Source organism: Mastigoproctus giganteus, chromosome 2 (genome assembly GCF_048544385.1).
Source record: "Mastigoproctus giganteus isolate SK-2022 chromosome 2, ASM4854438v1, whole genome shotgun sequence".
In the NCBI taxonomy this organism is placed as follows: domain Eukaryota; kingdom Metazoa; phylum Arthropoda; class Arachnida; order Uropygi; family Thelyphonidae; genus Mastigoproctus; species Mastigoproctus giganteus.
The window spans coordinates 113,100,400-113,124,867 of NC_143576.1; the positions used below are offsets into that span (position 1 = coordinate 113,100,400).

Here is a 24,468-nt window from a genome sequence, read left to right on the forward strand (position 1 = left end):
TGAAAGACGGGTTTTTCATTCAGAAAAACAGGATAGGAAACTCGACAAGAGAACACAAGCAATTTAGGGACATATTACATATGGCCACATGAGTTGGTTCTCCGGTGGCCCTCGTCATAGTTTTCTTATTTTTATGGAGAACAGTGGAGATAAAGGGCAGCAAGGAATTATTCTCCCCTGGACTCCATTTTATTAGGATTTGTGGCACCTTTCAGTAGGGATCCTGGATGCATTATACCAGCTGGATGCATTACATTAAACTGCAAGAACGATTATGATGATTAAAAAGGATTGCAATATTAAACCAATCATAAAATTCATTGATTATTTTTGTACAAATAATTTTCAAGTACAAATTGGTTTTAAAAATCTCAACTATTATGCAAGCGTCATGTTTTTCCTTATTTAACGCTTAATGAAATAAATACATTTCATGTTTTTCTTAACAAGATTAATTAATATCGTAATTGCAGAAATATTAAGTGTAATTCTGCAAAGTGTTCATCAACCCATTTTTATAATTGGTGATTGACCGCGACTTGCAAAAGTTTTCCCACTCTTATTCCCCAAGATTATTATTAATATTAATTATTGTTTGCATAAGAGACAGTAATTAATGATTATGTAATTAATATCGATTTTATGTAAGCAGTAGTTAGCTTGATTCGTTTTTCAAATAGTTCCTCTTAAACTCTATCCAAAAGGGAGCAGGCAGGATAATTAATAGTTCCTTTCTTACAAACTCGCTCAGTCCACTCCATTCCCTATGAAAGATGGATATTATTCTTCTAAATTACCATCTGTAATTCATTCTCTCTCTCGAAAGCCAATTCCCATAGTCTAATGCAATCTTTAGCTCTATAAACGAGATAGCGAGGAAGAGCAGTAAATCTCAACCGGTTGCAGACTTGCAGCGAGATTTTGAACAAAGATGGAAAAGTGGTTTCACTTATCGAAATCAGATAACAGCATTATGTACAGACATATGTCATTGTGTATAGATGCTAATGTGTCCATATATATATTCATTAATTGCTGATTGTTTTTATTTTTGCGGTACGCGTTTTTTGCAGGTTTTCATATTCTTTCCTGCGAAAGAGCGTTTGCTTGGTTTTTCCTTTTGTTTTATTGTCCTTTTGCATTATCTTGGATCCAAGTAAATACGTTTTGTCAAATTTTCTTTTCAAATCGCAGAATTTCATTGAATAGTTTCAGAATTCTTTATCGTCATAATATCCTTTCTCTCCTTCAAATTCTAACCATCTGCTTATTATCTATAGGTTTCTTTGTACGTTTATTCTCTATATTTCCAACTCAGCTGTAAACAACTTCCTTGTTTTGGATATCTGCGTTGGTGATAACTGGAAAATGTATTCTGCTGCTTGTTCTAATGCTTTTATAATTTATTCTTTTAAAATGTATCCATAGTATCAGTAAAAAAAGTTTCTCATAGGCAACATAATTTCTTTTCACGCTATGAGCGATAAAATAACATATAAGGGGATCCTGCTCAAGAAAATATTTTTGCAATTCCAGTTCAGTAGAATATTATTAGCATCCCTGATTAATTGTGTTTCTTCATATTATATGCAGGTCTTACAAAATCCGTAAATGGTCTTAACGTTAGTCCATACGGACTAACATTAAGGGTAATAATTACTATTTCAGTGTGGTTATCATAGTAGAAAGATGTTCTGAGGGCAAAAGCATTTCAAATGAAAGGGAAGCAAATGCCAGGGAAGCGAGCTTAAATAACTTTAAGGGGTGTGTCAGGGTAGTTAACTATACAAGAACAGTAAGTCTTAATTGTTTATACAGTAATATCAGAAGTGTCGTCAATAAAATGAGTGAATTCAAACTGCTCGTTAGGACTAGTAACGCTGACATTATAGGGCTTACAGAAACGTGGTGCCAACCGGAGATAAGGGATGATGAGTTCCAGTACGGCTTGTATAATGTATTTAGGAAGGACAGGGAAGATAGAAGGGGCGGTGGGGTCATGCGTCTTATCAAAAGTAGCGTGGGCGCGATGAAAGCTTTCCCAGATTCAGACATTTCGTATGCTAGTATAGAATCTGTATGGTATGAGATTGTTGGAAGCAAATGTATGAGAGTGGGAGTAATCTACAGGTCAGGTGATTGTGAAGATTATGATGAGCGCCTCTACATGCAAATGGAATGGGCAAGTAAGCGTGAATTTATTTAATTTGCCTCTAATTCATGGAGCAAATGGGAAGGAAAGTCAACATGGGGGGACAAATTTTTTAAATCAACTAGATGATTGTTATTTGTATTAATATATCAAGGAAAGTACTAGGGAAAAGAATATCCTAGACCTCATCATCACCCATGAATAAGATGACATAACAGGGCTGATAGTAGAGGAACCAGTAGCAGGAAGTGATCACGGAGTTCTACGGTGGATGATTAAAAAATACCCCACGAGGAAGATTCAAAGTTGGATGAATAATGAAGTTGCCAAATTACTTGAGCAGAAAAAAGACGGCATGGAAAAGTTACAGAGCAATAAAAAGTATTGAAGCCTATAACAGCTACAAATTAATCTGTAATATGCCACTGAACAGGTTAGGCTGGCAAAGGCAGATTATGAGAAATCGTTGGCAAAGAGAACAAAGAAGGGGGGGGGGGGGATAAAGAGTTGAGTGTTGTTGTTGTTTGGTTTTTAGGTGCATTAGCAACTAAGGCCATATTGCTCCGGGATATGCGGTGGTCATTCCCTGACCTCTCCGCATCCTCCGTATTTGGGGGGGATAAAGAATTCTTCACATATATAAATGCAAAGAAGAGAAGGGTAAACCAAATCGGACCCTTATGTAATGGACGTGGGACAGTATTAGACCCCAGCTGAAGTTGCAGATGAACTCAACAGTTACTTTGCATCAATATTTACAGAAGAAAATCCCTTTGTGTCAGTAAGAAATTATGGGAGTGAAGTTGAAAAAAATGTAATTAATGATTTTGATATTTCACACGTTTATTTAATGAAAAAACTTTCGAGCCTACAAGCGAGTAAGGTTGTAGGCTCGAAAGGTTGATAGCAAGCGAGTAAGGTTGTAGGCTCCTGGGGTTGATAGCATTTACCCTATAATCTTAAGGGAGGCGGCAAGTGAGTGCATTGAACCATTGAGGCTAATTATGCGAGCATCACTGGACTCGGGAGTGATTCCGTTGGATTGGAAAAGTGCTAATCTATCTCCAATACATAAGGGCGATTCTAAGCGTGAAGTGGGAAATTACTGGCCGGTTAGTCTAACTTCAGTAGTAGGGAAAATCATGGAGACAATGATCAACGTTGGAATTCAGGATCATTTAGACAGAAATGGAATTCTGAAGGATACTCAGCATGGTTTCGTAAAGGAAAAATCGTGTTTAACTAATCTGGTTAACTATTTTGACAGGGTCACGCGAGAACTGGACTTTGGGAATAATTTCGACATTGTTTATTTGAATTTCAGCAAAGCATTTGACTCAGTCCCAACTGAGTGGTTATTTTATAAGCTGGAACAGGTTTGAATCGCAGGGAAAATCCTTAGATGGATAACAGGGTGGCTTCAGAGCAGGAGGCAGAGGGTTGTGATAAAGGTTATTCCTCAGATTGGGTTGATGTAGGAAGTGCCGTTCCCCAAGGATCAGTTTTAGGACCATTGTTGTTTTTGATTTTCATAAATGACATTGATGAAGGGATAGAGGGCGTGATGTCTAAATTTGTAGTGATGTAAAAATTGGTAGAGTAGTTATTGATTGGCGCCAAGCAGAGCTTCTTCAGAATGTCCTAGATAGACTTCAGAGATGGTCAGAAAAATGACAGCTATCCTTTAATCCAGCAAAGTGTAAGGTATTGCACATAGGGAACAGTAACCTCAAAATAACTTATACACTTGGCCGAGTTGAATTAAAGTCTGTAGTGGAGGAAAGGGACTTGGGTATTACGATACGGTCAGATATGAAGTTCTCCGAGCATTGTAGACTGGTTGCAAGAAGAAAGAAACCTGGACTACATTTGTTAATGACTCGGGGAATTCCAATCCATGGAGCCTTCTTTATAAGATAGCGAGGGAGAAAACATACATGACTGATATCTTTGGCACAGTTACAACCGAAGCATCAGAGACCTCGAACTGGACTAACAGAATTAATCAAATACTAGACAAATTGTTTCCGGAGGATGATTCTGCAGGGGATCTACCAGAGCATTCAGATATACAAATGGCCAACAAAACCTATGAAAATAAGGCACTACCAACCCCTTTACCATTGATGAACTGTCGGCAGTGATTAATAGGATCAATCCCAAAAAATGCCCTGGGATGGATCTAATAGAATATGTTTTTATTCTGCGCTTCTTCAAGCTTAGACCGCTATACCTACAATTACTGTACAATAAATGCCTGCAAGACGGAGTATTCCCCAAATTTTGGAAAGTAGCTCTCCTTCGGCTCATCAGGAAACCTGGTAAACCCCCTGATTACTCCAGCTCCCTCAGACCAATGCACTGTCTGGTGGGACAGTGCATTGGCTCGCCTCCGCCAGGCTCAGTGCTCTCTTCAACTATATCAGCTCTTTCGAAATTATTTCACAGAGCGCGAGATAGTAGTCAAATCCAACTACCTGCAGGTATCCAGACCGACCTCTCGAGGGTACCCACAACGTTCTGTCCTAGGGTCCCTTTTCTAGAAAATACTGGACAGACTCATGGCACTAAGAATCATGCAGTTACTCTGTGAACAAAACCTCTTCTCCCCAGCACAGTATGACTTTATGCCAGGGCACTCTCCTGAGGAGGCTCTACTCAGAAGTAGCTCTACTTTGACCTGGTCCTCCACATAGAAATTTCTACATCCAAATATGAACTAGCTGTGTTGACTTCGAGGGCGCCTTTGGCACTGTTTGGTGGGACAGTGCATTGGCTCGCCTCCGCCAGGCTCAGTGCTCCCTCCAGCTATATCAGCTCTTTCGAAATTATTTCACAGAGAGCGAGATAGTAGTCAAATCCAACTATCTGCAGGTAACCAGACGGACCTCTCAAGGGTGCCCACAAGGTTCTGTCCTAGGGTCCCTTTTCTGGAATATGGTCCTCCACAACTGGCTCACAAAACCCTTGGATGAATGTAAAATAGTGGCTTTCGCAGATGATCTAACTATCGTTGTTCCTGGAAAATCCCGCTTTGACCTAGAGTGTAAAGCAAATCGTATCCTGTCCGATCTCAACTCCTGAACGGTGCTCAACAAACTACGAATCAATCCGGATAAAACAAAAATAATGCTCTTCAAATCCAAGCTAGATCTCAGACGCCCACCACCACAAATTAAGATCTCTGGAAATCAACTCCCGATCGTAACACAGACGAAAGTCCTGGGGGGGGGGGGTGATTATTGATCACAAGATTCCACCAACATCTTATGCACTTAGGGACCAAGGCTAAAAGATTTTCAGCGGCCATCATTAGATTTTCCAGATGTGACTGGGGACTATCAAATAAAACCCTGTCCTTATACTACAGAGCGGTCTTTTTGCCTATTGTGACATATGCGACTGGAGCATGGTTACATAGAGTGAAGCTAGTCAAAATGAGAGACAAACTTAACTCCATCCAGCGAAGCATGCTTTTGTCTACTCATAGAATTTGCCGAATAGTGTCCACAGCTGCCATTCAAGTGATCGCCGGAACATTACCACTGTATTTGTACGTCATCTATCGAGATCTAAACTTCAGGATCAAGAAGGAAATTTCAACTAAAATCCGTGAAATTGAACTGGATCTAAACAGCAACCCTAAAGCCGAAAGACTCAGACGCTACAATGAACTAATAAACATTTGACAGATCAGATGGGATACCTCTGTAACAGGCGCCGTCACCAGAAAATTCCTTCCAGAGGTCTCATTTACTGCAACGAAAACTGTTTAAGTCCTGGCTGTCGCTGACCTTGGAATCCTCCTTCTTGGTCACTGGACGTGGCTCCCTCAACGAGAAGCTTTTTCAGCTAGGACTGTCTACAACAGATGGCTGTTTCTGTGGAGAAAAGGAGAACTGAGAACTGGAAGCATCTGCTATTTGAATGTTCGCTGTATGAAGACATAAGAACTCTTACACAGTACCAAACATCACTGAGCATCAACCGGATCTCCTCCTCCGAGCACCAGAAAACCTCTCAGCGCTGCACAAGTCTTCGAGCGTAGAAGGCAAATCCATGCTGAAGCAAGACGTATTAGAAATACTCGTGCAACGAACTGAAAGTCCACAGTGAAAAACATTTTTTTTATTATTATTTATCTATTTATTTATTATTATTATTTTTTTTTCGTCGCGTTCTATCTGGAGTTAGTTAATCCGGTGCAGCTGTTTTTTATTTATTTTTATTTTTTACCTCAAGCGCACCAATTTTTTCCCCTGCTTAATTTGTCATTTAGATATTGCCTTATTGAAAAATATTGTGTACTTATGTTTATTAATTAATTTTTTTCTTATTTATTTATTTTAATTAATTAATTTATTTATTTATTTTTTATTATTTTTTCTCTTCTTTATATATTTTTATTATTATTATTTATTTATTATTATTTTTTTCATAACCTGCACCACGGGTGACTTTTCCTTTTTTTTTCTCTCTCTCTTTCTCCCTCTGGAATGGGCCCCCAGAGGATCCTGGCCCACCTTCTGGCAACACTAGGTGGATCAGCGTCTCTTTTGAGACAGTATGTGTTTTACTGGGACTGGCCAACCTTCCCGTGGTGTGGACGAGAACCCAGAATCATCTGTCCAGGTGACTGATGCTTCTGGGTAGCCAAGCGGCCAGCAACAACAAGAGAACACACACATAATGCACACAAACCTACGTCACACACATATCTGGCCCATTTGTAGTGATATTGTTCTTCACAGAGATACGAGGCGGAGCTGAACAAACGTTCTAGGTGGCCCATTACAACCCTTTCAACCATGCAAACACATGTCCACATGGTTGCAAGGAGGGCTCATGGTGTCCTATTGATGATTTATCGAACAATCGCTAGTAGAGATAAGGATGTCATAATCTCATTATATAAGACTATTGTTAGACCACACTTGGAATACTGTGTTCAAGTATGGAGACCGCATCTAAAGAAAGACATTGTTCTTCTTGAAAGGGTCCAAAGACGGGTAACTCGCCTGGTGAGATCGGCAAAAGGGCGTCCATATGAGGAAAGATTTCGAATATGTGGGTTGCAGAGCTTGGAAACTAGGCACCTTAGAGGAGATTTGATTGAGGTGTTTAAGGCTCTGAGATGCTTGTGCAAAGTGAATAACGACGAAATTTTCACGGTTATAAATGATTCTAGAACTAGGGGCCATAATTTCAAATTATGGGGGGGGGGGAGTTGTTTAGACTGGATTGCAGGAAGTTTTATTTTAACAAGCGAGTTATAAATTACTGGAATAAATTACCTACATGGGTGGTAGAGGCTGACGGTCTGGGGAAATTCAAATGTCAGCTGGATAATTACCTAAGGGAGGAGGGAAATGCATAGTTTGTCCATTTCCTTTTCTCTTAATAATAATAATAATAATTATTATTATTATTTAAAAAATTTCTTCTTATTATTATTAATTTGTTTTATTCTTATTATTTTATTTTATGTATTTTTGTTATTTTATTATTATTATTTATTTATGTTTTTTGGCTGCTGTAGCTTAAGCCATAGGGTTCCTTGCACCATGTGGTCATTACAAATACTAATGATCAAATAGGTGGTGAAGACCTCACTACGAAAATGAAATGAAACTGTGAATCTAGTTAATAGCTTGATTTTAAATATTCTTTTCAGAATTATTATGTTTAATCCTTAATCTCAGAGATCATATTAGAAGAATGTAAGTCTCTTACAATGCATGCATGCCTGCTAGGACTGATGAAGATTTTTATTTCATAAAAAATCTTCACTATACATGCTTCGGTTATGTCTTTTGATTGTCTTTTCTTCTAGTAGACATATGGAATAATTTATTTCTTTTGGAAAATGAAGTTTCAATTACCTCAAGGAGTTCTATATATTTATTTACAATAAAGATTACAAAATATAAAAGTTTTCCTTAACTCCAGACATTAATGAAATATATGCCACGCGGTCTTTTGTACTTCATCACATAACAAAAGCATAAAATTTTGTGCATATTTTACGAAGTTCATTTTTAATAAAAGGTATTGCTGCTACATTCGTCAGGTGACTTGTTTTTATTAAAATTGATTCTTTCAGTAGATTGGGCCTAATGAAATGCCAGTTCATTTTTTTAATTTTAGTCAATGATGCAAATTGTGCGTACTTGCTGTGAAAGGTTGAAAAATTCCTTTGTTTAATTTGGAGCATACAGATGATACATTTCTTCTCTGTTAATGCAGATGAATTTCATTTCTTAATTGAACAGTTTTGAAAGAAAACTGTTAGAAAATAATATCTTTGATTTTACAGCTTTTTACTTCGGTGCTTTTATTATTATGAATATTTTCTTAGTGAAAGGTTATTTTGCAGGTTTCGTCATGATTTCCTAACCAGACGCATGGACGAATATTCAAACTAACTGTATTGAGTTACCGATATTATGAAAGTAGCGTTAACCTAATATGTGTTAAAGCTGTTCTCGATATAAGAATGTACTGTTTTTGAGCAATCCAATTTTCTTTTAAAATTGGTACAATAAAAGTAGACAATATCAGGTAATTCGAAAAACTCGTTTTTATCGCTGCATTGGCTTACTGAATGCAATCAATATATTTTTGTGAGACGAAACCTATAAATCTGAAAAAATAAGATGCTTTGAAGAGCAGTCTCGTTAGGGAAGAATGTAGTCTTTCAGATTTAATCATTTCTTCAATATAAAAGAGAGCGCGAGCTTATTGTCAAATATCGTATTAAAGTTCGTTAAGATTATAATATTACTAAATAAACCGAGTGGCCATTTTATTAGAAACATCTACTGTTTTAAGAACTGGAGCGCTCTTTCAATAACACCTTCAGTAACACGCGTTATAAAGCAGGTGACGATATAAGTAGGGATATTTAATAATATTAAGGTAATATTTTGTAATATTAAGGTAATTAAGGTAATATTTTGGTCCTTGAGGTTGTCACAGACATTCTCTCAGATATGCCAGACAAGCTGTTCTTGCTACCTGGGAGTCTAAAACGCTGATGGAACTGATATTCGGGTGACACTCAAGTCAAGTGGACCCATTTTCGGCGAAGTCCGGACGGTCTATGACAACCAAATCTTCTGCTTGCACCTTCACGATGGTGGGACTGTTAGTAATCCTGGGTATAACCTTCATGCACAAGTACATGGTGGGTGACCACCCAGGTGTGAACCAACGTAAAGCAGGGGTCGAGGTGTGGCGCCCACACCATATGGAGGAACGCCGCCCCTCTATGTTACCAGGCAGTACTAGGTGGTAGATGACTCTCATCAACCGGTGAAATACCACCACTTTGCTTATTGGAGGCTTGAAGTGGTGGAACCCATGTTTAGTCTCTAGAGCTAAGTTCCGGTCAACCCTTTCCTATCTCTTCCATCATGCAGTATGATTGATGATTTTTGAGGTTATGATGAATGTCGTGGCGAATTTCCAATATTCCTTACATTTCGAGGGTACAGCTCTAAAACGGTGTTCGCAGGCCGGCCGCTAGTTAGTACACCGGACTGAACCTATTGGTAACTCTCTAGGAAGCTTCCGGATCAGCTAGTGTATAATCTTGCTACCTCTACTCTGCCAGATAGTGACTGGAGGGAGTCCGAGTAGTGTGTATGCGGGGAGCATTGTTGAGCCCACGTTATGTCAAGGATCTGGGTATATTCTTACCACATGTAAGCCATATCAAAAAATTTCATTACTTCATACAGCATGTCCCACCCACTTTTTCTTACTATTGAATACACTACGAATTGTCAAAATAATAGAGCAAGCTTATCTGCGAAAAGATCTAAACCTCCCAAGGACTTCTTAATTCATTTCACAAATATACGTGGTCTCAATTCTAATCTCAACGATGTCCATATCCACTTGCAGTCTTCCAAACCCCATGTACTTTTTCTGACTGAATCTCAGTTATCAGTTGATTCAACTACTGCTCATCTCAGATGTCCAAATTATTTGCTGTATGATTCCTTTCGCCTCAAAGGTGGTACTTGTGCATATGTCCGTTCTGATAATCCCTGTCAGAGACTTGGCAATTTGGAATCTCCTCTCTTTGATCTTCTCTGGCTTAAAATCTCTCTACCTCATTGTGTAAAATTCATCTGTTGTCTCTACCGTTCTCCCAACTCCACTAATCACTTGGAGCTCTTTGACTTCCTCTCTTTGCAACTTGACCTTCTCTAGTCCAACTTTCCTAACAGTGAGGTAATTTTCCTTGGTGATTTTAACGTTCACAACTCCAGCTGGCTTCCGTTTTCTAGTCACACCGACCCAGCAGGTCGAGATGCTGAGGCTTTTGCAATTACTAATGACCTAGCACAGATTGTTCATTTACCTACAAGAATACCGGATAATCCTAATCATACAGCCAATACGCTTGATCTTTTTCTCACAAACAGCCCTTCTAAGTACAAGGTTGAAGTGAGATGTCGTTTAGGCACTTCAGATCACAACTTGGTGATTGTCTCTTCTCCAATGGAACCTTTATCTCATGGCTATTCCCAACCTCGTGTTGTTTGGTATTAGAAGAATGCAAAATGGGATGACCTGCGAGACTTCTTTTCTTCTTTTCCTTGGTCTGATTACTGTTTCAAAACTTCTGATGTCAACGTTTGCTCAGATCGTGTCAGTGAAATTATTCTTGCAGGAATGGAAGCCTTTATCCCACACTCCACTTTAAAATCTCGTCCTTTATCTAAACCTTGATTTTCCAATAAATGTGCTAAGGCTGTCCAAGAGAAGAACGTTGCATATCGTAATTGGCTTGTTTCTAATTCTTCAGTTTCATTTTCTGCCTACACCAAAGCTCGCAACAATTGTAAAGCAGTTATTAATCAGTCCAAACTAGATGTTGAACAGGCTAGGTATAGAATACTTGCTTCTTGCCCTAATGGTAGCCGAGCATTCTGGTCTCTTGCCAAAGCTATTGGCCGCAACTTTTGCTCATCTCTGCTCCCACCTCTGTCCAAACCAGATGGTTCTGTTGTCACTTCAGCCAAGGATAAAGCTGACCTGCTAGCATCCCATTTTTCTTCGAGCTCATGTATTAATGATCTTGGTAAAACACCTCCCACCATTCCTAACACGCTCCATTCAATGCCTCCTGTGGTCTTCCATCAAAAGGATATCAGAAGGATTTTGATGAATCTTGATGCTAAGAAAGCTCCAGGTCCTGATGGTATTTCTCCACTTGTTCTCAAAACCTGTGCTCCTGAACTTACTCCTATTATTTGCCGCCTTTTTTCACTTTCTTATTCCAAAGGTGTTTTTCCTTCTGCTTGGAAATTTGCTCATATCCAGCCAGTTCCTAAAAAGGGTGACAAATCCCTCCCATCCAATTATCGTCCCATTGCAATTACTTCTACTCTTTCTAAAGTAATGGAGAAATCAATTAACCGCCAACTCTTAAACCACCTAGAAACCTTCCGTATGATCAACGATCGCCAGTATGGATTCCGTCAGTGTCGATCCACTGGTGATATTCTGGCTTATGTTACCCATTTATGGACTAATTCAATGGAAAGGTCGGTGAAACACAAATAGTTGCTCTTGACATCTCAAAGGCTTTTGATCGTGTTTAGCATAAAGGGTTTCTAAACAAGCTTCCATCTTATGGTTTGCCAACTGTTTTTAGTAATTGGTTATCCAGTTTTCTCTCTGATCGCTCACTGAGGGTGATGGTAGATGGCTCTCTGTCTTCTAACTTCTCCACTAATGCCGGTGTCCCCCAAGGTTCAGTTCTTTCCCCCACTCTTTTCCTCTTGTATATCAATGACCTTCTTCCATTGACTGGAAATCCTATCCATAGTTTTGCCGATGATAGCACATTGCATTCAACTTTCCATTTTGAGAAACCTTGTCCAGCTCAATCAGCTTCAAGTTCTCGAAAATCTCTGCCAATTCCTTAAATGCCCATCTTCAGGTAATTCTCCAGTGGGGCAAAGACAATAATTGATTTCAACCCTTCTAAAACTCAATCTCGTCTTATATCTCGCAAAAAGGATTCTTCTGCTCCTATGCTTATCTTTAGTGACACTCCGATTTCTAGGCAAAATGATATATCTCTTTTGGGGATTACCCTGACTTCTAATCTCTCTTGGCACAAGCACATTACAAATATTGCTTCCTCTGCATCTAAAAAACTTGGTTTTCTCTTTCGCTCTCGGCGTTACATTTCTCCCAAACAGCTGCTCACTCTGTATAAATCGCAAATCCGCCCTACCATGGAATATTGTTCCCACATCTGGGGTGGTGCCCCCAAAACCTCTCTCAGGGCTTCTTGATTCCATTCAGAAGAGGGCAGTTAGGTTAATTAATGATTCATCTCTAACAGAGTCTCTCCACTCGCTGTCTCACAGATGTACTGTTTCTGCTGCATGCCTCTTCTACAGATACTTCCATGGGCACTGTTCTTCTGAATTGGCTTCTATAATTCCCGCTCTCTCTTTTTCAAAACAGTCCGAACACGTGCCGCCACCAGCCAACATCCATTTACTGTCCAACTTCAAACCCACAGAACCAACTTTTCATCTTCCTCATTTATTCATTCAACTGCCGTTTTCTGGAACAACCTTCCTTCATAGGTATTTCCTGAAAATTACAATCTACAGAAGTTCAAGTCCAATGTCAACAAATATCTTCTTTCTTCTTCTCAACCTCCACCCCAAGCACGGTACTAAGTACTATAGGTTATAATACCTCTCGTGTTTGGGGTTCTCATAAAAAAAAAATATACATAGTACATAATACATAATATACATAATATTACGTAGGGATACGTAATATTATGTATATTACTGTATGTGTGCAAGATTGGACAAAATGAAAGATGACAGTAACCCTGAACGTGATATGACAGTCGGCCCCACACGTGCTGTAATGAGTATCTTGAAAACTGCAACCCTGCTGGAATTTTCACGTACCCTTGTGTCAAGTGTATCGAAGTTAGTCCAATAACCAAATAGCATCTAGACAATGGCGATCTTGTGGCCGGAAACATGGGTCAGAGAGCCAACGGAGGCTGATAAAGTTGTGTAGGGTAACGGAAAGTCTACAGTAAAATAATAAACCTTCCTTGTCACGGATGGAGTATCGCAGGCGTCGACTGAACTAGTTTCTACTCTAGTCATCAAAACAAAATGGTATGATTACAGTGTGTTCAGGATTGGCAAAACGTTTCTTGGTCTGAGGATTTGCGGTTCCTGCTGTTTCGCTGATTAGAGGACCAGAACATGGACCCTTCCTATCAGGTCTCAAAAGTGCAACCTGGTGGTGGTGGTGGATTCGTGGTACATATTGGGCCCTTGATACCAGTAAAGCAACATTTGCATGTCATATTATTATCTAGAAATTTTTTTTCCACCAGGCCCATCCCTCCATGGTTGTATCCATCTATGTACAGTTTTTTCAATGCGATAATGCGCAATGGGACAAGACCAGAATTATACAGAACTGGTTCTATACAGTTTTGATCTTGTCATATTGTGCTTTATCTTGTTGAAATCCAAATGAGGCAGTAGGCTGACGTGAGAATGAATTCAGCTTACTGCGGTGGTCACCCGATTCATAAGATATCAACCCAGTTGAATACCTGTGAGATGAATAACTTTTTCCTTCAGTGTATCACATATGGGAAAGCTCCTTTTTGTTAAATATTCCCGTAATTCCAAAAAGGGTTATCAAGAATAATAATAATGCTCGATTATAATTTATATATTCGTTGTATGGTAAAAGTTTTGCTTACGTAATGTAATATTATATAAATTTAATATTTATATATAATATTGCATTTTAATAGCGTTAGCATGTAGACTAAAATACGATGGCCTTGAAACTCGGTGTCTACTGTAAGCGAATTTTATTTGACTTGAAATGGTCTTTCGAAGTTTCTCTTACTAGTTGAGATGTCCGCATTTCATGAAATATCATCCCCATATATTTTTCTTAAGAAATCCTTAAAAATGGGAATTCTTTTTTTACCTGATCAGTTTAATACCTTCCTGTGAATGCGAAGTAACAATTTATAAAGAAAAAAAAATAATTCTGATTTATTGTTCGGATGAGAATAATAGTGATAAATTCTAAGCTGTTTTAAAAATTTCTTTCAGAAAATTTTAAAAGGGCGTAGAATTCTTTCCTTTCAGTTCTTTATGAGCATCATCATTTGTTTTTGATATTTTAACATTTTTCAACTGACGATAAAGTAGAATAATTTTTCTTTTAAGCTTGAAGGCTTATGTCATTCTGTTTAGATGAAAGAGAAATAGAAAATTTTCTGGTTTCAACATTCCAACTTTACTAGAAAGTGTGCGATATGTATTTTTTTATTCTTCTCTTTGCAGGAGAGTTGTCATTCATAAAAAAAATTCTCATAAACATTGACAAAGAGTGTCTAACTCTTTCTGTTGTAATGCTCTGTGCAGTAATAGGATCAAACTATCGGGCATTTTTTTTTTTTTAAACTTCACTTTTATGTTATGATATTCTTTTTTGCATGTTGATTGTAACGAAACTTTTCTCAAGAAAAAAAAATAAATATGCTTAAAGTAAAAAAAGTGTTAGCAATACACTGAAATGCTAAGCTATATTCAGTCTAAGTTGGGCTATTGTATAAAAGTAAAGACGATTTTTCATTTCAATTTGTGGCATTTTCAACATGAAAATACAGTACTGTGGATTTGAGACGTTACCCGCATAACCTAATTGCACAACAGAGAAGCTCGATTTCCAGGGGCAATCATGATGAGCGCTCTACGCTTTGTTCGAAACACGCGCGTTAATTAAATGTAATTTAATGGATATCTTAAATGAACCGAGTTATGCTGTATAAACTAAATAACAGACCTTGGGCGACATTGATGTATAATAAATCATTAAACATAATACAGGATATACGAGCTGTTTGAGAGGCAACGTTAGAAGCATGTCGAGCCTGATTTGTTTACCACTAGCAAAGATGTTTGCATGGTGTGTACATAGCGCTTCGTCAACTGGTAGTCTGCGAAAGGTGTAAAGACTACTGCAATGCTTGATTCGCACTATTTGAAAAGGTTTGCGGATGTGAAACGCCATGTTGGGCCTTTTATGCTGGTTTTGGTAAATATACATATTTTTATTATCTTAAATTTTACGCATGTTATGCATTGTATTTTTTATGACATCTTCATGTGTAGTAAAGAGATTTTGGCTGTTATCGGCTTCACATAAATTCATAATAGTCTGCCAGAACAGTTGTCAATTTTTTTCAGTTATCATAATTAAGTTTGGAACATTTATCTTTCTGTGTTTCAGATTTATAGAAAAAAAATCCGCTAAATGGCAAACGGCAATATATGTGAGGCAAGATAATAAAGGGAACATCATTAAAACAAACGATATTATTTACTTTGATATCGTCTTTCATATTTTCAACGCTCTGTTGGACCTTTTATGTGAAATAGTTCTCATATTTCTCTTTGTAAACAAAACCGTATATCTTATTTTAAATTTCAAACATGCGAAATTCCTGGAGGAAAACAAGTGACCATACTTTAGATAAGCACGTTATGTTTCCGGATTTATTGATTTGTCATCCACCGTTGGAAACTGAAAGTTACGTCATGGAGAATGAACATTGCTTTATGTTGTGGCCGCGTTTGTTTGCTATGTAATGCAAGCACGAATATACTGTTTATTCTTGTGTGCGAAATTCCCAAACGAAGTTTGCGCAGCAGGTGCGAAAAGTGCTTCGCACTCTACTTAAGGTTATGGCATCCGCTCGCAAAACCATACCTATCCGGTGCACTCAGTGCCTCTCTACATTTCTTTTATTTTATTCTTTCTTGCGTGCACTTTATCTCGCGACAACACATATTTGTGCTGATTTTTCACGAAATGCCTGTTGAGAAAACATGTAATGCTGTTGACGTCACATTCCTCTAACAATTTCTAGGGCGAGTAGATCGATAAGGTGAATTTTCACTAATATAAGTATCCATTATATACTTATTACCATAGACTCTTTTTAACTGACTTTCTTAATTGCCTTTAAAACCCAACAAAAACTCAGATAGAATCTACAATTTATCGCTAGGATAAATATGTGGAGGTAGAGGTGATTAAATTGAAAAATATCCTTCTGTATTCAGATAACCATTGAACTTCTTATGTTTTTCCTTTGGATGTTATTCGTATGTTATTCTTCCATGTGATGCAGTTCTTGTACTTCTTGATTTGGATAGGCGAATCTTTGATCAGCCAACAATAGACGGAATTTCACACTATTATCAGGGTTCTAAACTAATATGTATAGGCCTTAGTTTAATTTTTCTGCTAGAAGAACATTAATTACGATATTACAATTGATATTTTCAATTCTCCGTGCATTTTTCTTATTTGTGATTTTGGTTGTGCAATATTCTTGTACAAAGAAGTCATATATTTCATGATTTAAATGTAGTGATATATTTTCTTTCTAATCAGTCGATAATAAGTATGGATGTATTCTGCAGAATAAAGTTGGTTTTGTGCTCTTCTCGTACAAGAATTTCAGAGGAATAATGGTGATTGTTTTGCGACTTCTACTTTACTGAATCATTTTTCTTTCTTCCTGTCAGGTTTAACATGAAACTGTGCCTCCCTTGGCGCCACGAAATGATAGTGAAATGCTTTTCTTTATCTGAATGATGAGGCAAGGTACACTCTTCTTGTCTAGCGTCTGCACAGGAGAGTATAAACCACATGGCACTCGGCCAGATGCTACCTAGCGCAGCAGCATTCCCTCTACCCCTCTGGCTTATCGACTTATAATGCCGTTAGGTAAAATAAACATTTGGATTTGAATTTGGTAATCGGTGACGGATGAGACAGCAAATTTTGATTATTAGTTCTCCATGCTACGATTGGAAAGACAAAGCCAAACATCCAGGTACGTTGAAGAAGTAACTTCTTCGCTGCTTCTCATTAGGAGTGCAGACGTTTAAACTATAAACTATTCTGCTTATTCTTATACTGGCCTCCTCATTAATCTCGGAATGCATCGAGCTGTAACGAAATCAAATGAATTTGAAACATGACTAAAGAATTAGCTGTCTCACAGAGAAAAAAAAAAACGCTCCCGAAGAACATTAATATATTAAGTTATTTATAAAAATAACTCACAGGTTCTTTTTTATTCGTTCTTCACTTGTATACTTGACTAGAATTATGCATTCTGCAGCGAGATTATAATTTTTATGAAGCATCTAATTGTTTTTTTCCTACAAAAATTTTATATAACCGTTACACCTTTCTCTGTAGTTGATCCCCCTTCTCTAATTATTCCATAAGAAAAATATGATAGTTTCTTTATTTTTTTCCATTAACGGTTACTTCAATACAACTGTAACCGGAATCATTAACATCGCATGGATAATATCATTATGGAGGATGAAGACCAAATACTTAGGCCATGTCTCTCCTTTCAAGAGAAATAACTGACCCTTGCATCAATACGTAGGTGTAAAGAAATTTGTTTACTAAATTCAATATTTATTTTACTAAAACTAAATTTAAAAAGTAAAACCAACAAATTCACTAAATTAATTTACTCTAACCAAATTTTGTTTACTAAACCGAATTAATCGTTTTCATGTTGGGGTATGTGGTTCTTTAGTCTACTGTTGAGAGATGGGATCCAAAATAACTGAAGTACCAAAATATTAGGTTCTACAATGGGCGGTATAATCGTAAGTAGGATTTAAGATTTCTTGTCTTCACACTGATAGACACTTCTTTAAAACCCTTCCATAGAAAGGTCCTCCGTGGCTGTAAAACATGGCAAATAACTCATAAATGTAGAAGACCTATAATCACGAAGCTTTCGAGAAATTTATGATATTCTTCTTCGGTGTATGTCACCGTTAATCTCTTTAGCATCCAGCTCTTCTTATTTTTATGATATACATTAAATTAATTTCAGTTTGTACTCAGGGACAACCATATATGGTTTCAGTGGAGATTTTTAAATTTTGTCTCAATGACTTCTTTGGCCATAGTAGACGAGTTCATGTGGTACCTCACCTCATATGGTTTATCGTGTGCAATGTCTGGGCAACTGTGTTCACAAGACGAATTGAGCGTACCATCTTGCCATATCATTGTGCGGGCTAGAAACTCCGAAATACCTTACACTCTCCCTGTGATCTACTAACTACAGCCTCGAATGAAGAGGCCTTTAAGAATTCATTTAGCCTCTGTCAGATTCGAAATTAAATTCCTCCAAAAAAAGTCACATGGGAGCTTAAACTATACCGTTGCTGCAGAGAGCGAAAATTATCGTATTTATGGATGGTTGGAGCAATTTTCTTTGTAATGTAAACAGGATTGCTCTCTTAATAAACGTTAAGGATACTAAAGCCGCGAGGTGTCAGTGTAACGTTTCTGTAAATGGCGGTGTATTTTTGGTCGCCTAACATGCACTTGACCATAGTGGACCGATGAAAAGATAAATTTTCCTGGAAGAAAGCCTGAGAATGGAAGGCAAGATAGACCATTTAAAGAGAGCCAGGAAATTGCTCTTTTCTCTGATCGAAATGTAATTTCATTCAGACATTTTCTAAACGATTAACGATTAAGATTAAGAAATCAATCATCAAGTGGTGTGAAACAAGAATAATGTGGTGTCAGAAAAGTTCGAGAAGTCTAGACACAAATTATAAAACGCATAATTTATTCAATTCCTGATTAATGTATGTGAGTTTAAGGGCAGATTTTCTTGAAATAAAAAAAAAATGTAAGGGAAAATGATATATTAAATACTTTTAGTATTGAATCCACCTTAAGTTATCTCCAGTATTATTAAAGAATAACTTTGAGTGCATAATACATTTTCTTATAACGTTAACAAAAAGAAAAAAAACGTTCGGTTTATTCTTGCTTCAAAATAGTCTTTTTCGTCTTGCTATGGAGTGGGTGCATACAAACACACCGCGCTTCTCTTTCGTTATTTTCCGTAGTGTTTTTCCTTCTAGTTATTATCCTTTAGTTTATTCCTCCTTTTTATTTTTATAAGTTCTTTTTCATCCCATATAATCTTATTTCTGTGGTTACTGCTTAATATTTTATTCTATTTCTGAACTCCCCTCTCTCTCTCTCGACAGGTAGTACGATGATACATGACATAACTTATCGATCATTCTCTTGTCATTTTATTAAAGTTTCTCTTCACTATGGCTTTTACCAGTTATTATTGTTCCCTCCCCGTTTCCAATTTCTTTTCGCATCTTTGCGGTCCCATATAAATGAATCGAAAGTTTATTTCAGTAAAATACTTCCAAATGCCAGATTTCATCTTTCAACCGCAGTGAGCTCCGAAGCGCCACCATTGCGTTCCACAAGAGAAACGTATTCCGGATAAACATGATGGTGATATGACACTGAACCTCGCGTGCACTATAAAACCTTGTTCTTGCCTCACACATCGACGTATCATCATGCTTCTCTGGGTTTTCAATATACGTTGTTCTACCAGTCGCTCGAGACAGAAGAGCGTTCCCTTGTCGGAGAGCCTCCGAAGGGCTACAGTGATGTTGCGTTAGACTAAAAGTGTCGTTCGTTAGCGGGCAGCATTCCCGTGCCACGCTGTGATCTTTGCGCGCTCGGTATGATGCATTCCATTATGGCGACGGCCGCTTCTAGTGCGACTCCTTCGTATCAGTCGGACTGCTTCTTCCCGATGTCACGTGATCAAACTTGTGCCTAGATATATTCTTGTTCGGTGTATGTGTTTGGGTGCTCAATCTCTTTGAATGCACCCCCAAAAATGCTGCTCCCAAGAGCACGAACTGCGATCGCTGTCAGATAACAGGCGTTGCGATGTTCTTAAGCTAAACTTCCGTTTCATCGCTACTGTACGATGATGAAATTCTGTGCATATTTCAGGCACGCGGTAGCAACTTCAGTCATCACGAGGATCAGCTGGTAAAATCCATTTCTTTCGGACATCATGGATCTAGCAAGATCTTCGAATTTCGGATCTCGTCCATCCCTAAAACACACCAGCCCCCGCACTTCCCTCGCGTATATAGACAGAGCTCTCTTCAATGAATTAAGTGGGATGAGATTGAAAGCAGCACCCTCTCAAGAAAGGTAAGTTATGATTTCCTTTTCATCGAACTGATTTCGGTTCGATGTCCTTTACTTCGTATTTGAAGGCGCACGTTCAGGAAAATGATTGCGCAACGTACAATCAAATGTATTAAAACTGAGTGCTGTTGTAATACATTCAATTTCATTTGGCAATGACATTTCGCGAGTAAAAGAAAAATGCAAAGTATTTGGTGAGCTACGATTGCTGTAATGCTCTGTATTTCACGTTGTCATCCACCATTGATGAAAGTGTAATTGCTAAAATGACCGCTTTGTTATGGAAAACGAGAGAAAATAACTGATATTACTCGCTGGGTTTATTTAGACTAGACGTTTGTATAACGGTTATTATATTTCAAAATAAACCGATCACCAGTTGATGTTGAAGCGCACAGAGCATGGGAATAACAGATCGGCGAATTTTATTTACGTAAAACATGTACCACCTCTTCACAAAGCAAACCCTGGTATACGGCTCTCGTTATTAAATATCTTTATGGTATATTTCGATAATTTTAATTATATTATTTATTATGTGAATAAATTTTGCTGTCATAATACAGCTGGTCATAAGTGACTCGCTCTATTATGACAACTTTTTAACTCGTCAAGGTAAAGGAGACTGCACCTTCGCATCTTTTGTTTGTTTTCATATGAACTGAATACCAGTTATTATTAATCTAAGAATCTGAATACTAATAATTATTGATCTTAACAATCGAATTATTCATTAAGGGATTTTATTTCATTAGTAAGTTATCTTCATCTTTGTTTTTTTTTTAGAAACAACAAAATTGTATTGTATTATTAATTAATATTAATAAGTAGTTAATATTAATTAAACTAGAACTATCGACCAGTAGTTAATATTTTGAAGATAAGAAAGGAATGCATTTTATTATGAAATATTATTGTCTAAGTCAGTTGATCTATTCTTATATCTGTGAATGGTAGTGTAGGATACGCTTCTTGTCTCTTACCTTTTCATATTTATTTACGTTAAGAGTAACGTAAATTTAGCTCTGTCAGTTTATATCGACTCACAACCATCTTGACAATGATGACAGTCCTAAAAACATTTTTTTTCGTTTGTATAATAGGGACAGAGAAGTTTACAAGATAGAGAGCGAATAATACAAGAACATCACTGTATTTAGTAGTTAAGATACGTGAAAGTAACCATCATTACTCGCGTGACATAGTTTTGTAATTTTATATTGTCAGCTGTAAGTTACAATGCGTCATTACAGTTGCGACTGATGTCAGTGATGCCCTCTACCGTTCTGAACAATTTGTATTCCTAACATCTGAAAAAAAGAAAGAAAATATCTTACAGAGGCAGGGGAGCACAAATTCCATCCGCCGAATAATTGTATCCGACGTTCACAGGAAGCTTTATCCAGCAGCTTGGAGTGTTTCTATTTTTACATGTTTAGTGGCTCATATCTTTGTAAACAAACCAGCAGTTTCTTATCCACCAGTTTCTATTAAGCCATACTTATAGAAAACTGTCCTCATCTCCAGATGAAAATTCATCGAGAATTAGCCTTACATCGAATCTAGGTTGATCTGTGAAAGCAAATAATACCACTTATCATCCCAGTCAAGTGTTGGCAGTTGTAATTCAAGTAGGTTTAAGGAGTAGAAGAATTTCGGTAAACTCATTTTTAACTTTTCAATTAAACTTTTCCTGTAAAAGCAAATACAATTACAATTTGACGTCTTGCAGGTAAGGCAGGCAGCATATGGTAGGAAGACAAATCCTCTATATGGAGCTAACTGGCTGTATATTTTCTGTTTATTGTAAATCCTGCATAAGCTAGGTGCCAACACTTTAGTGGATAGATTTCTTGCCCATTTGGCTTGGCTCCAGTTCCCCCTTTTATTCTACAACACAGAGAACTCTCTGAGTGGCGTAGCCTTGACACTTCACTTTCAGAAATCATTGTGTCGAATTCTCCAATTGCACTGTAAATATGAACTAAAGATATTTTGTGTACTTATATAGTTGCTTATTTTTCTTATTGGAATTTATATAACAGTTTATGATCTAAAATATATTGGTGGATAATATGCTAATATAATTGTTTATTCCATCATATTAGAATTGTCTGTGATATTTTAACTCATAGAGTAATTGATAAAACGAATTAACTTTTGAACATCGGTGCGTATATATGCAGAATTACTGCTGCCCTCACAGCGATATAAAATATTTTTTATTTGGCACATTCTCAGCAGGCCAGATGGACAGTATTAGAAACAGTGTTGTATTTTATTATTTCAGATATTATTACATACGGATTTTTAGTTCTAGAATGAGATACATAGTTATTATATATTTTTTCCAACGTGTATATTATTAAGTACCAACAAATTAATGTAGTCAGCCAAAATCGAATCTGAGCGGAAACGTCTTTAACTGCTGAAGAGTTATTCACTATTCTGTACTTGGTTAAACATAAGTGGACATGTCTAGTAAGTTTTGAAAGGTTCCAGACAGTTTGTCTACATACATTATAAAATAATCATTTGAAGTAGCCGTGCCAGGAACACTGTAATCTAACTTGATGTTTATGGAAATTGATTGCAAATTGTTGCTTTCAAATTGATTGCAAATTGTTGCTTTCCCCCTTAATCATTCTATGATGAAAATAATGCTGGGAGTTTGATGATTAAAGATTGCCCATGATGGCGTCTTAAATAATGGAACAAATTTTGAGCGTGGCCACAGAAAAAGAAATGGTCATAAACATCTACACAAGTGTAAGGTAATAAGGGACAGGGGTAATATATTTTGACCGCGATTTTTGCTAAAAATATGTAGATAATTGGAATGAACTTTTGTTAATAAAGAATTCCATAGCAACCTATTAATTTAGACGTGTAATAGATATTATTAAAATCCTTTGGATGGCAAAGTATCATAAACAGAACGTATGGTTGAAAATTGGTGGTCATTTCTACAACTGAAAGTTACCTTACCATTGTTTAGTTTGGATAGAATGTTGTGATGAGTCCCATACTTCGTTTTGACATAACAAGCTTTTTTGACTGCTTGATAAAAATGTCTCATTTCAAAATACTAAACTTGAGCTGTTTTATATAAAATATTGGTCCATGACTTTTGGTGATAACACACGAAATTCAACGGAACGTGAAAAAATAACTGTGTAGTAAGCTGATGGCCAATTCACTGCTTTGCTAAGGGCATTTTCTGTTTAGTGTTTTCATTTATTAACCCCATAAACTTGATAAGAAATTAAAGTAATATTTCATTTAATTTTGTTAACCTCTAAACGGACGTCTGTTTGCATTTAAATATCTTAAAAATCAGTCACGTTCTCATCTGAGTTTCCTGGTCATGCGTGAAGAACGTTGGCTAAGTACGTTCCATTGATTATTACGAACTTCTGATTAGCGCTGCTGTTGTAGTCTTCACGACATTGATTAATTTATTCAGAAATACTGATTTCATAATCGAAAGAATTTGAAAGAGAAATGGAGCCGATAGAGCCAACGTAACTGAGCTAACTGGGAGGATATTGCGCATCTACTTACCGATTCAAATAATAATATTTCGATACTAATATTTCTAAAAATATGATATGGTTATTATTGGAAAATTTATGTTTTTATTTCATTTTAATTCGAGACCACTGTGGTCCTATCTCAAACGGCTCTATTAACTGTCCTCTTGGGATTGCAAATATTTTTGCTACGCACTTTTCTAAACTTTGTTCTTCCGAACAGCAACGTTCTATTCCCTGTTATCCGTTTGAATATAGTAGTAATGACAGTTTTGATAGATTAGTTCTCACTACTGATGACGTCCAGTCAGCCATTTCTCTGCTTAAAGATTTCGCTTCTCTTGGTCCCAATACCCTTCCTGCTCTTTTCTTCAAGAAAAATAGTTCGTCTTTAGCTCCAGTTCTTACAAATCTCTTCAATTACTGTCTTCTTCATGGCTGTTACCCGTCATCGTTCAAAGAGGCTTATATCATTCCATTTTATAAAAAAAAAAGGTGATAAAGCTAAGACTACCGACCTATTACAATACTGAATAGAACTGCGAAAAGTTTTCAACTCCTACTTTATAAATATCATCTAGACAAGACTTCAGTTATGGCTCGGACACAGCATGGTTTTGTTAAGGGGAAGTCTTGCCTGACCAA

General features: G+C 37.1%; 1 protein-coding gene across 2 annotated transcripts in view; it reads left to right on the plus strand.

The window, feature by feature from the left end:
* The window catches only part of LOC150089502 (potassium channel subfamily T member 2-like), a 414,361-nt gene that overhangs the window by 113,285 nt on the left and 276,608 nt on the right, over positions 1–24,468 (plus strand). The window contains exon 1 of one of the 2 annotated variants that reach the window (XM_090389521.1): positions 19,835–20,293. The exons of the other annotated variant lie outside the window; for it this stretch is intronic. Coding sequence (XP_090245647.1) covers positions 20,151–20,293 — 143 coding nt within the window. The 5' untranslated portion in view covers positions 19,835–20,150. Of the gene's footprint in view, positions 1–19,834; positions 20,294–24,468 lie in introns of those variants that run through there. 2 annotated transcript variants of the gene reach the window in all.